The 16,447-nt window shown below is 26.5% G+C and overlaps 1 protein-coding gene across 3 annotated transcripts in view; it reads right to left on the reverse strand.

Moving 5' to 3' along the window:
* Window positions 1–16,447, reverse strand: part of LOC100209609 (ribosomal protein S6 kinase beta-1) — a 56,746-nt gene that overhangs the window by 12,776 nt on the left and 27,523 nt on the right. For all 3 annotated transcript variants that reach the window (XM_065807223.1, XM_065807224.1, XM_065807222.1), the window contains 4 exons: window positions 6,895–6,963; window positions 4,224–4,295; window positions 4,002–4,077; window positions 3,716–3,773 (listed from right to left, as the gene is read on the reverse strand). In XM_065807223.1, the coding sequence (XP_065663295.1) occupies window positions 3,716–3,773; window positions 4,002–4,077; window positions 4,224–4,295; window positions 6,895–6,963 (275 nt within the window). The remainder of the gene's footprint in view (window positions 1–3,715; window positions 3,774–4,001; window positions 4,078–4,223; window positions 4,296–6,894; window positions 6,964–16,447) is intronic.

The raw sequence follows: 16,447 nt of genomic DNA on the forward strand, positions 1-16,447 counted from the left end.
ATTTTTAATGAGGCTGTAGATTTCTAGGTATCATGCCATTCTATCTAGAATAACTAAGTTAATATATCTTTAACTTAAATCATCGATTATTTTAAATTATTTTATGGTATAAAAATCTATAATCCTTGGCCTAACAACCTTCATATGAAATCAGTTTAACTATTTTTCTAGCAATGATTCTGAATATTGTGATTCTTTGAATGCTCATTCCAGTATTCTGAAGTATGCGATGCTTAAGTTTTAATGACAGGAGAACTGTCTATTGTCAAGTTGACCTATTCTCATAATGACACAGTAATTAGTGATTCAAGGTAACATAACTTGTGATAATACTTCTTTGTGTACAATTTTTTAATGTAATGTTTCATTTTTATCCAGAGAAAAGGGGGAAAAGGGAACTAAAAACCCAGAGACATGGAAATGTAACATAAAAAAAAAGAAAAAACAAGCTGGCGAAGAGTACAAAAGTAGAAAAAAAAACAACAATTAAAAAAAAAAAACAATTGAAAAATATAAAGGATTGCATTCAAATGCAACACATTTTTCTCATTAAAGACTGCACTCAAATGCAACACATTTTTTTCTCAGAAGGTCAAAGGGCATTATTGTTTACCTATTTTTGGAGCCTGTCTGAGGAGCAGAAATCTTATGTTTGTTGTGAAAATATGAAACGTAATTTGAAAAAAAAAAAAAAGGACAAAGGTTGTTGACTTAAGGCAATTATAATACTTTTCTTATTACTTTTTTAATGATGGAACTGCAATCTGGGTTTGTATATTTTTTTTTTTAAAGCACACTTGACATAAACCAGCATGGAACCTGCTACTTCTACAATAATTTCCAAATATCAGCCAATACACTAGCTGCTAGGAAACGAGGCAAACATGTTAAAAAAAAGATTCCTGATTTTCAGAGAAGGAATAAGAGAGCATATAAGAAGTGTACCCAGGAATTTGAAATTAGAAAAAAATACTTAAACACTCATACTTTTTTAACAGAACTTAACATTTTTTTCCATCACAGATAGATATTAAAAATGTGAAATATACAATATTACAACCTCTGAAAATACATTCAATAATAAAGAGCAATCGCAGCATTTCAAACATATTGACCTTAAAGAAGATGCTCGCAAAGAGCAAAACAAAGATAGAGTCAAGATGTTCTGTTCTTTCCTTTGATTTACAAAAAGTTTTAACTCTCCTAAAGACAAAAAACTCTGAAAATTTTTTATGAGAAAGCTCTCTGCTTATGACATGACAGCACATCTCTTCATAGACCAATCAGTTTACTGTTGTGTCTGGTCAGAAGGTCAGTCTGGTGGACCTGGTAATGACAATTATAGAATCCATCTTGGAGTTACATCCTCAGATAAAAAACCTGGTTCTGTAGCCAGATTAGTGTTTCCACAGAACAAAAACATCATGAGTAGAGCAATATTAATGCACTTTTTAAAGAACCATGCTGAAGTTGTGTACATCACTCAAAAGTTTATAGAAAGTGGACATGCCTGTATTCAAGGAGTTGCATAGTAGTATAGACCACAATTTAAAGAAAAAGAAGCTATTTAATCCACTGGTTCCATTGCGTATGTTAATAACTATGAGGCCGGTTAAACTGTATACCATCCTTTAGATAAATGAATTTTTAAAATATCCAGCCTGCCCCAAAATTTTACAACTTTCATAAAGTACTAAAATTAAGCAAAAGTAACTAAAATTAAGCAAATTTATTATGTGCACATCAATCTATGTCCATCTCTTTTAAAAGAAAACATTCAGATCAGTTCACTTATATCTGCTTGTGCTTAAAATCACGCAACAAATCCTGTTACAGTTAGACCTTTGTTATCATTTAAGTAAAAAATGGTTGGACTATTAATTTCAGCTGAAAAGAAAAAAGACTTACACAAAATGATGCAAAAAATGCCAGAAATAGATAGAAAGTTTATGGCTACCCTTTGTGGCAATACATGAACATCCTGTAAAATATTTAACAGTAACATTTTAAAAGGACTGTTAGCTTTAGTTATTAATTTAGTTACATGCATTGCATAACTTTTTTTAATAGATAATGATTATAAAAAATGTTATGTGTATCTTCAATATTCAATAATTTTTTTGCTGTAAAAACTCTGTATATTGTGTAAAACATTTTTTCTTTTGCTTTTTTTTAATGTCTTTTAGACTTGAGTGCAATTTTGCTCTTTAGGTTAGAGGACCGTAAATTAAAAATGTATTGGATCCAGGCAAAAGTTTAATTTGCTGCTGACTGTAATGGATAATTTTTGCACAGAGGGATGATTAACAACGCAAATTAATGACCAGGACAATTGGAATCAAAACCAGAAGACATTAATCACACAAAAAGACATACTTTTAAATCAGCTATAACTGGCTATAAATAAAATTTGATATTAAACATTATAAAATATTTGATAACATAAAACAAGATAATACGGAGAGGACGATATATATAAAGCACTTTAATATAGTTATACTAATGGATAACTATAGGTGACATTTATAGGTTTGATATTACTTTGTTTTACACTACAACTTTCCTGCATTTGAAACCAAAGAAACCAAATACTTTTATAACCCAAAAGAATTATTTTATTTACATTTATTACCATTTTATTTAATAAAAAGTTGATCAATCAATTATTTTATGTTTTGAGTTGGACTAAAATTAATTTCTTTTAAAAGATGAAATTGTTTAATTAAAATAAGGTAGTTTACATTTTAAATTTATATAAATTTAAAAAAGTGCAAACATTGCATTAAAAGATTAAACTGAACTGTAAAGTTAAAGCGAAGTAAAGAAAAGTTAAGAGTGATAAGACATTAAGGTGAGTTTCCACTCATCCGTTTTTCTACGGGAACGGGAAAGGAAACGGAAAAAGAATGCGCAGTTTTCCTTCGGACAAATAAAAACTTTTATTACGCATGCTCACGTGATTATTTTTTCCTTTCCCTTTCCCATTGAAAAATGGATGAGTGGAAACTCGCCTTTAGAAAAAACAAAGTTATATTGAAGAGCAAAAGCACTATAGTAAGTGCCTAGTAAGTAATAATACTATATATATAAATTAATCTAAAACTAAAAACCAATTTTCTTCTTCTGAGAAACTAAAAACTACTTGTTTTAACTATATTTGTAATAAGTTACAAATTTTAAAAACTAATTAGCTATTTTGTCATAAACAGCATTTAGTTTTTAAAAAGTATTTTTTTATTTAATTAGCTTATTTAATAAAAATATTTGGAAGCATTGCACAACACTTCATTATCTCAAGAAACTTTGTTTAAATTATTTTTCATTTTATTGCAAACTTAAAACCAACTAAGTACAACTTTTAAGTAGATTTCTTATCTATTTAAAACAAAAAGTTACAAGTTTACTCCACTAAGATATTTTAATCAATTGAACTTCAACAAAAATTATAATTTCACAGTTAATCTATTAAACGATTAAAATTTGATTCGTAAGTTAATTTTTAATTTTAAGTTAAGTTTTAATCAGAGTAAGCTTAAGACCATGCAAACATTAAATTAAAAAAAATACATTGAAAAAATACAATTGGGTTCATTTAGGTTTATTTTACCTAAAAATAAAAAATAAAAAATTTCAGCTTTTATTGGGTTTATTTATTTGACTGTGCTTATTTTTTTATTATCTTACTATTTGTGTTTATTTACATAAATTTTTTTACCTAGCAGTATCTTCTAAAAAAACACCTTCTCGATCAAGATGCATAAATAACTCTCCGCCTAAGGTAATAAATTATTTTACAGTGTTGATTTGAAATGAAATAACATTTTACAGAATAGCAGTTGCTAAATTAAAGTGTTATGTTGCCATTTATATAAACACAAAAATTATTATTTAGTCTATACATACATACATACATACATACATACATACATACATACATACATACATACATACATACATACATACATACATACATACATACATACATACATACATATACATACCCATTAAATATTCTAAAATCAAATACAACTTTCCACCAGTTTGGAAAGCATACAACAAATCCACAATAAATGGAAACTAAACAAAATTATATAAATATTTTTTTCTAACATTTCTAATTACAGATTTGAAAGAATTTATAATTATTATTATACTAACTAGAATAATTATGTTTAAAATTACAATAATTATTAACAAAATGTTTAATGTATTTTTTGCTCTACTTTAATTGCTTCTAAAATGTTTCTCTCAGCTTTGGTGTGTGCAGTGTCTTTTTGGTTCCTCACAATTGTAGCCTGAAATTGAAATAAAGAATGTTTGAGATTTTCCAAAAGAGCCCGAATATTTTTCAGAAAAACAAAAATATTTATGTATACAGGGCAAGGGGCGAATTAAGTGATCGCGAATTGAAAATTCCGTAAAAAATTCTGGTCTTAAAATTTGTAAAACTTTTATGAATGGTCCAAAAAAAACGCGAAAAAATGGTTTTCAAGAAAAATAAAATTTGAAGACCAGAAACTTTTACGGAATTTTCAATTCGCGATCACTTAATTCGCCCCTTGCAGGATGTCCACTCAAAATACAAAAAAAATTCCAACATATATTACTTAATTTAAATATGTTTTTCCAAGATTTTGGTCCTGAAATCCATATCTTTTTCCAGCATCAGTATTAAAAAAGCACTTAAATTCCAGCACTAATGATATTTCCAAAGTGATACAAAAAGTGTTTAGGCTAAACTTTTTTGATTAAAACAAAAGAATAAATACCAAGAAAAACTAATTTTTTTAATTTTAGTCAAAGCTCGCCTTCTCTGTTTTATTGTAGGCCTAAAAGTCAGCATAATAAATGCTGCAATCTAGACTTGATAATTTATTCAAACGCCTTTTATTCCGAAGAGTTTTAGTACATGATGTCACTGACTTTTTTGTTTGTTACATAATCAATCTCCTACGCAAACAAACAAAAAAAATCAATGACGCTATGTACTAAAACTCTTAGAAATAAAACGCCCTTGAATAAATTATTCTGTGTTAAGCTTTTCCTCAGATAACAGATTATTAGTCAAAGAAAGATCTAGATCTTTCAACATTTTCCAGCTTCTGCATTTTTCAAGGATATCTGGTTTTGCAATAACTTCAAGCAACTTTATTATTATTTCCTTTAAATCAATGTATAAAAATGAAACAATTCGACAGTCTGGTATTTGTTCAGAAAAGGTTCAACTATATTTGCAATGTAAGCAAAGAAATGTAACTTGGGAAGCGTTAAGTGATCAAGAAGTGCCTTTTTTAATGTCTCATAGCTTTTAGGTTGTTTGGATTTAGATAGAGCATTCCAGAAAGAAAATAAACTTTTCTGCACTTCAATTAACCTGTTAATTACCTTTTTGTTTTCAATTTATCTAAAATATAAACTAAATGCCATTTAGAAACATTTTAAATCATATCTAGTCATATAGGTTCTCTTATCAATACTTTTGTATCAGTCAACGAATCAGCTGTTTCACAACGAATGTCGTCTGTCTTACTATAATTGCCAGCAAACAAATGTTATTTAAAAACTTGATTGTCTTGTAAGTATGTGAATTTATGCTTTGAATGGAGCTAGTACAGTAGAAGTAGTTACCTTGTTGAGCAGAATTTAAGAGAATAGACTAAAGAACCAGTAACAGAATTATAGTCTTCTCTCCTTGCAGGACTATCATGTAAAATATAATAGGCTGCATTCAAAACTTTTTTCAGGTTCCATTCTATGACAGTCTCTCCAGTTTTCAAACTGTCATGGGCAATATGCAAACTGCAAGTTCCGGTGTTAATAAGAAAATATAAAATAATTTCAGTCAAACTTGTACTGAATTCACTGAAATTTTTTAGATTTTAGACATTTGGATCATCCATTGATATTAGTCTTGGTGTGTGGTATGATCTAAGAAACTTGATCAAAAACAACGGACATTTACACAATTTCTATTAACATCCCAGAATCTAATATAAATATCTATTTCAGAAGTTTGAGTGACCTCATCTAAACTCTTATCAAAACAATAGATATGGATGTCTGACAGTTTTAAAATTTCTAACAAAACTGATTTAAAATAAGGAGCTAAATCATGATTTAATTTGTATGAAGTTTTGCTTTGACCCTTCTGAAATTGTGAAGCTATGACAATGTCCAGAAACATTGATGTAAAAATATGGGTCAAGTCATCATTTGAACGTAGAGAAAAACCACTATCCACATTTTTAAGCTACAAAATAATTTCAGCCTTAGAAACATCTAGTTTAAAACACAAGTCTAATGTTTTGTTTTTCTGTAATTGACTCATTAGACTCAAAAAAGGCAGATAGTAAAAAAATTTTCTCTATTGGTTTTGCAAAGAATCCTTTCACTTTTCTTAATTCTATATTGTGCATTGCTCCTTTGCCTGATCTGTCAATGCAGAGTGCCCACTTGAAGAGAGTTCTATTGACCTGTGGCAAACCACATATCTTTCTTTAGTATCATCTTTAGGATCTTTCTTTAGCCAATCTTTAAAGTTATCATCACTAAACCATTCATCTTTAAATTGTCTTTGATGCTTGACTTTTTTAACTAATTCCATATTTATACTAACTAAAATGACAATACTAATCTAAATTAAAAATATAAAACTTTAAAAAGAATAAATATTGTTAGTAAGATTTAAAATAACCTTCAAAAATCAATAACTCTACAGAAATTAACCTATTAAACAGAAATTAAACAAAAAAATTCCAGTTTTTCTAGCATCAATGTTGCTTAAAGCATTAATTTTCTAGTTTTCCAGTGTGTTTTTTAAAAACAGCCTTTTTTCCAGCCGAGTGGACACCCTGGTATATTTGAAACATGAAAAAAAACATAAAAAACTAAGACCTTTTTTAAAACTTTCATAGCAAATATTGAACCAGCATCTCGACCAGTTTTTTTTCTTACTTGGAAAACCTAATTTATAAAACACTTTACAATTCAGTTCAATCTAAAAAATCATAAAACCATTAAAAGTTTTGTTATCAGATTTTTTTTATTTTTACAACAACAACAAAAACAACAACAACAACAGCAAAAACAACAGCAACAACATCATTAACAACAACTACAACAATAACAAAATTTAAAACAAAAAGAAATTAAAATAATAAGAAATTTTTGGTTTTAATAAAACCAAAATTTAAACACAATTTCATGTTTAAATTATCAAAAAAATGAAAATAAAACAATATATTATAATCACTAAAAAATCAAATATTGTAATATAAAATAATAATAATTAAACTTCTCAACCATTAATATCTCAAAATTAGAAACATTGCAAAGTAAAATATAAACATAACTGAAAATGCAAACGATCTTAATCAAAAATTTAGCTGAGCATATTTACATGAAAATTGGAATGATTTACTATCAAACTGCAACTTTTACACCATTTACTGCTCTCTAAAATCTTATTAAGAATCTTAAGAATTACAGTAATACTAACATCAATAATATTTTACTTTACTTAGACAGTTTTTAGGATGTTAGCCCAATGGTACCCCCTATACTGTTAAATTCCCGATGGGTTTAAAATTCCAAAAATTTAATGACCCATAGTAATAGGACAATATTAATAAAAATTCCAAATATTTTGTAGAACAAAATCAATAAATATTCCTAATATCACAAAAACGTGGTAAAAAATATATTCCTGGCTAACACCCTGCATGCATACATACCTACCTACATACATACATGCATTATAAATAATTTCATAAAAAACATATGAAAAAAAAATTATTATCAAAAAAACTTGGAAAATGGACTTTTTTATTTTAATTTTAAAAATGTCATTTTTTAAGCAGTAAAACCTAAAATTATGTTTTTTATAAAACAATTATTGCATTTGAATCTTTTGTATAATTTGCCTTCATTTGAGACCCAACATGACTTTTGAACTAAGACCCAACATGACTAGAGAGACCCCTGAAAATATTTTTTTATTTTTAAATCTAGTGTTATTTAATATATATATATAAGACGTTTAGGGGGTCAGAATAAAGAGAATTTTATGATGTTAAAATTCATATAAAGCTTATGCATTAAGTATTTAAAACAAGGCAATATATATATATATATATATATATATATATATATATATATATATATATATATATATATATATATATATATATATATATATATATATATATATATATATATATATATATATATATATATATATATATTATTTCCTTGTGAATAATAAAAAATGCTTAACCCATAAGCCTAATGAAATTTTTACTTGTTATCAAAACATGCCTTTTTTGATGCTTACAAGAAACTCGATTTCTTGTAAAAAAAAACTAAAAAGTGGAATAAAATAATAGATTAGAGAATTCTTTTTAACGTAAATAGCTAAGCCTTATGCTAAACCACTGTTCATGTACATAAAATGCACTTTGCCTAATGCTCTATCACAAGGCCTGATGTATATATACAGCTTGGAAAATAATGGCTGGTCAATGGTCAATTGCCTGAAATGACTAAAATTGTTATTTTGACCTAAATAAATTCTTGCCGGAAAATGAATATCCTAAAACTTCATAAACCATTTAGCTTTTAAATAAGCGTTTAAAATAATTTTATTTTTTACAACAGGTTACTTTTTTTTTTGCTTCGTTGACAAATATGACATAAACATTTTTTTTGCTTCACTTATTTAAATTACTTTTATTTAATTAGTGGTTAAAAAAATTCTATTTTATAAATGATTAAAGTTCTAATTTTACTATTGTTTAAATAAAAATATTTAATATAATATCTTTATAATAATATAAAAATATATAATTGCTATATTTAACTGAGAATATTTTTTCTCTTAATTGAACTTAATCACCTTTCTTTTCTTTAAATCGTTTTATTTATTTTCTCTTTGGCTGCAAATGTAATCCATGTAGGAATGTATTATAGATAAATTTAAAATTTTCTATAATAGGATTCTTAAACATATATATATATATATATATATATATATATATATATATATATATATATATATATATATATATATATATATATATATATATATATATATATATATATATAGGGTAAAAATATATGAAATCATCCAGGCCATGACACCCTTACGTCTCAGAATTTGTTTATTTTTACACCACTTGCAGTCCATATCAAAAAAATTATAACTGCAAAAATTTTAGTTAAAAATACCAATGGGTTCCAGAGATATCGTCACTTAAATTAATGCTGACTCAGCATTTTAGTGATTTTCTGAAGTGACTACAAAGCAACTTTGACATAAAGTATCTTCATAATGGCTTGGGGGAATTTCCTAAAACTTGGTACTCTCATAGATTTTAACTTAAGAAATCTAAAAATAGCACTCTTAAGACTCGATTATCTCAAGAAATGCCTCATCCAATTTTGTTCAAAATTATTGACTTGTAAATTAGTGATTTCTGGAGGTAAAATGAAGACTGTGGCCCAAAATCCTGAGTAAAAAGTTTAATTGTATATCATTATTTCATCTTAGGTCTACTGAAAAAAATTAGATTCATCAATTGTCTCTCTAATACGTGATCAAAATTTGCATTTAAAAATGGTGTCTTTTTAGAAAAATTTAAATTTTGTAACAAAAGCAATTAAAATATTTTTTAAAACATTTATTTGAATAAAACATCAAATAGTGTCATTTATTGACTAGTTTAGGACATTTATAGTCATGGGCCAAGGGAAATACCCTCCCCTCCCACGGGAGGCCCCTACGCCCCTCCCCCAATCTCCCTTTTTTTTTTTTTTTTCTTTTTTTTTTTTTTTTTTTTTTTTTGCATATAATGAATAAATAATGCAAAAACATACAATTTAATTTTAATTTTGAAAAAAAAAATTTTTTCATTATTTCAAATTGGTGACTTAAAACCTCCTTTTATATAAAAAACAAACTTGTTTTTTATATAAAAGGAGGTTTTAAAAAGAACAAAACAAAAAAAGTTTTGTTTTGTTCTTTTTAAAGGTATTTACTTGTTTGTATTTTCTTAAAGAATTACTTTTAATTTTATAGTTTTTATATTATTTTGTTAGGTAATAAATAATAAAAATAATTAATATGGAGAAATATGACATTGGAAAAATTCTTAACATTCATTGCCACAAAACTGGATTTTCAAGAAAACAAGGTTTTGTTCAATTTAAAGATCTTCCTTGTAAAAAACAAGAAGAAATAATATGGCGAGCAAATTTAAAGGAAAAATATAGTTCAATAAGAATTATATGTTGTTATCATGAGCAATTCTATGGAAAATATTTTGAGAGAAAAATTACAAAGTGTTGCAATCCTTTTGGAACACACAAGGAAAGTAAAAAAATTGCTTTAAAAGGTAATCTTACCTTTTTTACAACAGAATTGATATGGAAATTAAAAGAAAACAATTTATTATTTATAAAATGTTTGATAATTTCAGTTATTTTAACCACGTAAAACTAAATTTTTTTTTAGGTAATATAAAGATTTCCATAGACATGGCAAACTATTTGCAAAAAAATAATGTTTATGTAACCCCAGGTTGGAAATTCTGCAGTAAATGTTACAAAAAAGCAATAGAAACTGATGAAGATTTAAATTCACAGGAGGAATGGGAATCCAAAAGTGAGAAAAAAATTAAGTTAGATACCACTATAGAATTGCTTGGAATTTCACCAGTCAAACTAAAAAGTCTTTCAAAACACAGCAAATTGCCTGTAGCAAAACAAAAGTTTGAGAACACTATTGACAGAGTTGCAAAAATGGTCTCATTAGCATATAATATTAAAGAAACTTTTTTAACAACAGAAATAAAAAGCCCCATTTTAAACAACAACATTAACAATGACCATGATCTAGACGTTTTAATGTATGAAATAAAAAATAAAATTTCAGAGACTGACTCTTATTGCCATAAGGTGCAAATGTTAACACTCGCACCAAAATCATGGACACGTAAAAAGATATCAAGCTACTTTGAAGTGTCTGAGTATCTTGTTCGAACAGCAAGAAAAGTTAAAAATGAGAATGGAATTCTATCATTACCCAGAAAGAAAACTGGAAACCCACTTTCACCAGAAACAGTTAATTTAGTGATTAACTTTTATCAAAGTGATGAATTTTCAAGAATGATGCCAGGAAAAAAAGATTATGTAAGTATTAAGAAAAACCAACATGTTCAAAAAAGATTATTGCTACTCAATCTTAATGAATTACATGTTGCATTTAAAAAAGACTACCCTAACGTCAAAGTCAGTTTGTCAAAATTTTGTACTCTTAAACCTAAATGGTGTATAACAACTAATGCGTCAGGTACACACAATGTATGTGTTTGCATACATCACCAAAATACAAAATTTCTCATTGATGCCATTAGGTGGAATAAAAGTTGTAAAGATTTCATGGCATTGATTGTTTGCTCTCTTGAAAATGCAGAATGTATGTTGCATCGATGTAACCAATGCCCTGGTATTGAAGTGTTAAAAAGTTTTTTAATGCAGGAGTTTATGGACCATGAGCATGAAGAAGATGTAGTATTTAAGCAATGGCAGAGTACCGATCGTACAACACTACTTTCACAGTCATTGCCACTAGATGAATTTAATGATTTATTATGTGACAGCATTGACAACCTTACCACTCATTCATATATTGCAAAAACACAAAGTAGATACTTAAAAAACTGTAAAGAAAATCTTAACCATAACGAATGCTTAATTTTAGGAGATTTTGCTGAAAACTATCAATATGTTGTTCAGGATGAGGTTCGAAGTTATCACTGAAACAAAAGTCAATGCTCACTTTATACAATTGTACTTTATTTTATAGAGAACAAACTTCTCAAACATCTTTTTGTTACCTTTCAGAAGATGTTGATCATGACACAGGATTTATTTACAAGACTCAGGAAGATATAACTAGATATATCAAAGAAAATCTACCTGATGTATCAAGTGTGAAATACTTTTCCGATGGTTGTGCAGCACAATTTAAAAATTTTAAAAATTTTATCAATCTTTTTCATCACAGTAAAGACTTTGATTTAAATGCTGAATGGGTATTTTTTGCTACCAGTCATGGTAAATCCCCCTGTGATGGTATTGGTGGGACTGTTAAAAGAGTAGCATGTCAAGAAAGTCTAAAACAAATAACTACTGGGCAGATTTTAGATGTTAATTTAATGTACTCCTTTTGTAAAGCCAAGATAAATGGAATTTATTTTAAGTTATTTTCAAAAGAAGAAATTAATCAAACACGAGCACAATTAGCAAAAAGATATTTAGGTGGAAGAACAGTTCCTGGCACAAGGATGTATCATCATTTTATTCCAATTGCTCCAAACACTATAAGTTATAAAAAAATAAGTACTGATGCATGCACTGAAATATTTGATATCATTCCAAAAAGCAAACATTATGTAGATATTTCATTAAATATTAAAAAAATGGATTATATTGCATGTTTTTATGATGGATTTTGGTGGGTAGGGATTGCTGAAGATGTAAGTGAGCTTGATATAAAAGTCAGATTCATGCATCCACATGGAACAGGTAAAAACTTCTTTTGGCCAATGAGAACTGATGAGTGTTGGGTGCTCAATTCTGAAGTTATATGCCTAATTTCTACACCGCGAACAATATCAGGTCATACATACAACATATCTGATTTAGATTTGAAGAATACAAACTGTTGGTTACAAAAAAAAATTAATTATGTTTAAAATAATTTTGTTTTTATTTTATTTACCTATTTTGCATTTAAAATGTCTTTTATTTTTTTCAAATTCTTGAACTGTAGGCTGAGAAGGAGGGGTGGGGGTTTAAATAAATCACAAATCACTCCCATCTTATTGTGTCAATGACTATATTAGTCTAAAACTACATAAAGATATTGATTGTCAAAATGTTTTAAAAACGTTTTAATATCTTTGGTTTTAAAATTTATGATTTAAAATCGTAAAAAGATCTTTGAAATAAGAGGTAAGTATTTATCGATTTGAAGTAACGCAAATAAACTGTTTCTCAAACTTAAACTGAAAAAATATGTTTTTAAAATGTATTTTAACAATCAACCATTATTTATTCATTTTAGGTAAAAAAAAAAATAAATCTAGGGAGATGGGGGGCGGCGTGGGAGGGGAGGGCGTCTTCCTTGGCCCATGACTATAAATATTCTAAACTAGTCAATAAATAACACTATTTGATGTTTTATTCAAATAAATGTTTTACAAAATATTTTAATTGCTTTTGTTACAAAATTTAAATTTTTCTAAAAAGACACCATTTTTAAATGCAAATTTTGATCATGTATTAGAGAGACAATTGATGAATCTAATTTTTTTCAGTAGACCTAAGATGAAATAATGATATACAATTAAACTTTTTACTCGGGATTTTGGGCCACAGTCTTTATTTTACCTCCAAAAATCACTAATTTACAAGTCAATAATTTTGAACAAAATTGGACAAATGAGGCATTTCTTGAGATAATCGAGTCTTGAGGGTGCTTTTTTTGGATTTCTCAAGTTAAAATCTATTAGAGTACCAAATTTTAGGAAACTTCCCCAAGCCATTATGAAGATACTGTATGTCAAAGTTGCTTTGTAGTCGCTTCAGAAAATCATTAAAATGCTGAGTCAGCATTATTTCAAGTGACGATATCTCTGGAACCCATTGGTATTTTTAACTAAAATTTTTGCAGTTATTATTTTTTTGATATGGACTGCAAGTGGTGTAAAAATAAACAAATTCTGAAACGTAAGGGTGTCGAAAATTATTATTTTTGGATGATTTCATATATTTTTACCCTATATATATATATATATATATATATATATATATATATATATATATATATATATATATATATATATATATATATATATATATATATATATATATATATATATATATATATATATATATATATATATATATATATATATATATATATGTATATATATATATATATATATATATATATATACATATATACATATATATGTATATTTATATATATATATATATATATACATTTAGTAAAATCTTGTTTTATGTAACACTAGTAATTTTCATAAAGGTGAGTTTCCACTCATCCATTTTTCTATGGGAATGGGAAAAATAATTATGTGAGCAAGCGTAGTATAAGTTTTAATTTGTCCGAAGGAAAACTATGCATGATCACATGATTACTTTTCCCATCCTTTTCCCATTCCCGTAGAAAAAGGTATAGGTGGAAACTCACCTTAATAGTGTTTCATAAAATGATTGTCTTTTTAGAATTATGTTTAGCTTTATAGTATTCTTAAACTATTAAATGCGCATTTATACTTTTTTCTTTCTTTCTACTATTTAATTGTAATGTAATACAATCATCAAACATCAATCCATCTTAATGTAAGCAAGTAAAAAGAGACAAACAACACTTTAATTTTTCAATAGAAATTTATAAAACAATTTCTTTTAGTATTGAGTATTCAGTTTAAATTTCTTAATATTGTATAAAATTTGTTTTGATATTTAAAAAAAAATTAAACATTAAATTAATTGGATATTATCAAATGCGCGCGAGCATTATTTTTAAAAAATTAAAATTTACAGGTAATTTGAATTTTAGTAATTGTGAGTTTAAATTTTAAAAATGCATTGATTTTATTACTATTTTAAAAAAAATGCGAGTTCGATAACTTTCAAGCAAGTTATTTTTTTGCATTTTGTTTCAGTGATAAAGAACTATTACTAAGATGAAAATTTAAACAAAGAAAAAATAAAAATTTTGACCGCCCAAGAAAAACAATCGGCTGTCGATTCCATGTGTTAGCCAGTCAAATGAACAGCTTGCCTTTGATTTCTTATTTTCCATGCTAATTTATTTATATATATATATATATATATATATATATATATATATATATATATATATATATATATATATATATATATATATATATATATATATATATATATATATATATATATATATATATAATATATGTATATATATATACATACACAATAATAGTAATTAAATAATAATAATTGGATTGATAAATAAATAAATAATTTTTAGTTGATATTGCCAACTAATAAAACCATATTGGAATAATACCATTACAAAGATTTTATGCTAAGAGCCGATTTTCCAAACATTTTTTCAATTAGTATAGCTTCATGTCCTCTTGGAGATTTCTTTACTGCACAATGTGCTGAAATAGGCTGTTGTCTCAAAAAATATTTACCATGCGTCCTTTACAAGGTGAAGAAAATTTGGCAAAAAGCATATCAGGTTTTTATTATATCATGATTTAAATTTTTAGTTTTATCCAATTTCAAATCAATTTTAGTAAAGTAGCAATTATAAAGTCATAAAGTTTTATATGTTTATAATAAATGACATTAATTTTAATGCATTCTTCTACTTTTGTTTTAGAGACAAGATTGTTAAATTAGAAAGGAAGAAAAAAGATTTAAACAAACATTGGAACCATTTAAGTACAAATTTGGTATTAAAAATTTTTCAAGAATTCTAGAGGAGGTATTAGTCAAAACAATTGTGAAGATATTATTATGAAAGATAAAACTAAACATTTAAAAACTAGAAAAGAAGATGTAGATTTTCTTAACGACCAGAAAGAAGTGCGTGTTAAGAAAATGTTAGGCAAAGATAAAATTTCACAAAAAATGTAAAAAACATTTGAGAAATTCGAAAATAGAAATTTTAAATACTAATTTAAAAAAAACAAAAACAGTATCTACAGCTTTCTAGAAAAATTAAAAAATCCGCTGTTCCTCTTATTGCTCCAAAAAATATAGGAAAAGATTTCAATAGCATCATGATATGGAATAAGTTCTACTGCTTAAATATATATTAATATAAATTTATAAATAGAAAAATAGATGATTTTTCTATTTCTAAACGAAGTACTTTGAGACAGAAAAAACTAAGTATAAATAAGACTGCCTGTAAAATTAAAGACTTAACTATATTGGCTAAGGGTAACAGTCTTACCATGCATTTTGACTCAAAAATTATAGTAGAAATGAAAGAACTTGGTAAAGAAAATGTTGAAAGAGTAGCTGTACTAATCAGTTCACCAGATCTTTTAGAATCCCAGCTTTAGGGTATTTTAATTGTGAAAGATGGCACTGCTGAGTCTCTTGAAAAAGCAATTAAAAAAACTTTAAAAGACTAGGAGCTATTTGACTTCATTGATTGTCTGTCCTTTGACACCACAGTCACAAATACTGGTTGGCTAAAAGGAGTCTGTACTCTAATTGAGCAGTGGAGAGGAAAAGCTTTGCTTTGAATGGCTTGTCGCTATCATGTCTATGAATTCCATATATAGGTAAATATTGAAAAATCGTAAAATACTTTTATATTTATTTATATATTTAATTTTGAATAATTCTCGAT

This window comes from Hydra vulgaris, chromosome 10 (genome assembly GCF_038396675.1).
Source record: "Hydra vulgaris chromosome 10, alternate assembly HydraT2T_AEP".
NCBI lineage: Eukaryota > Metazoa > Cnidaria > Hydrozoa > Anthoathecata > Hydridae > Hydra > Hydra vulgaris.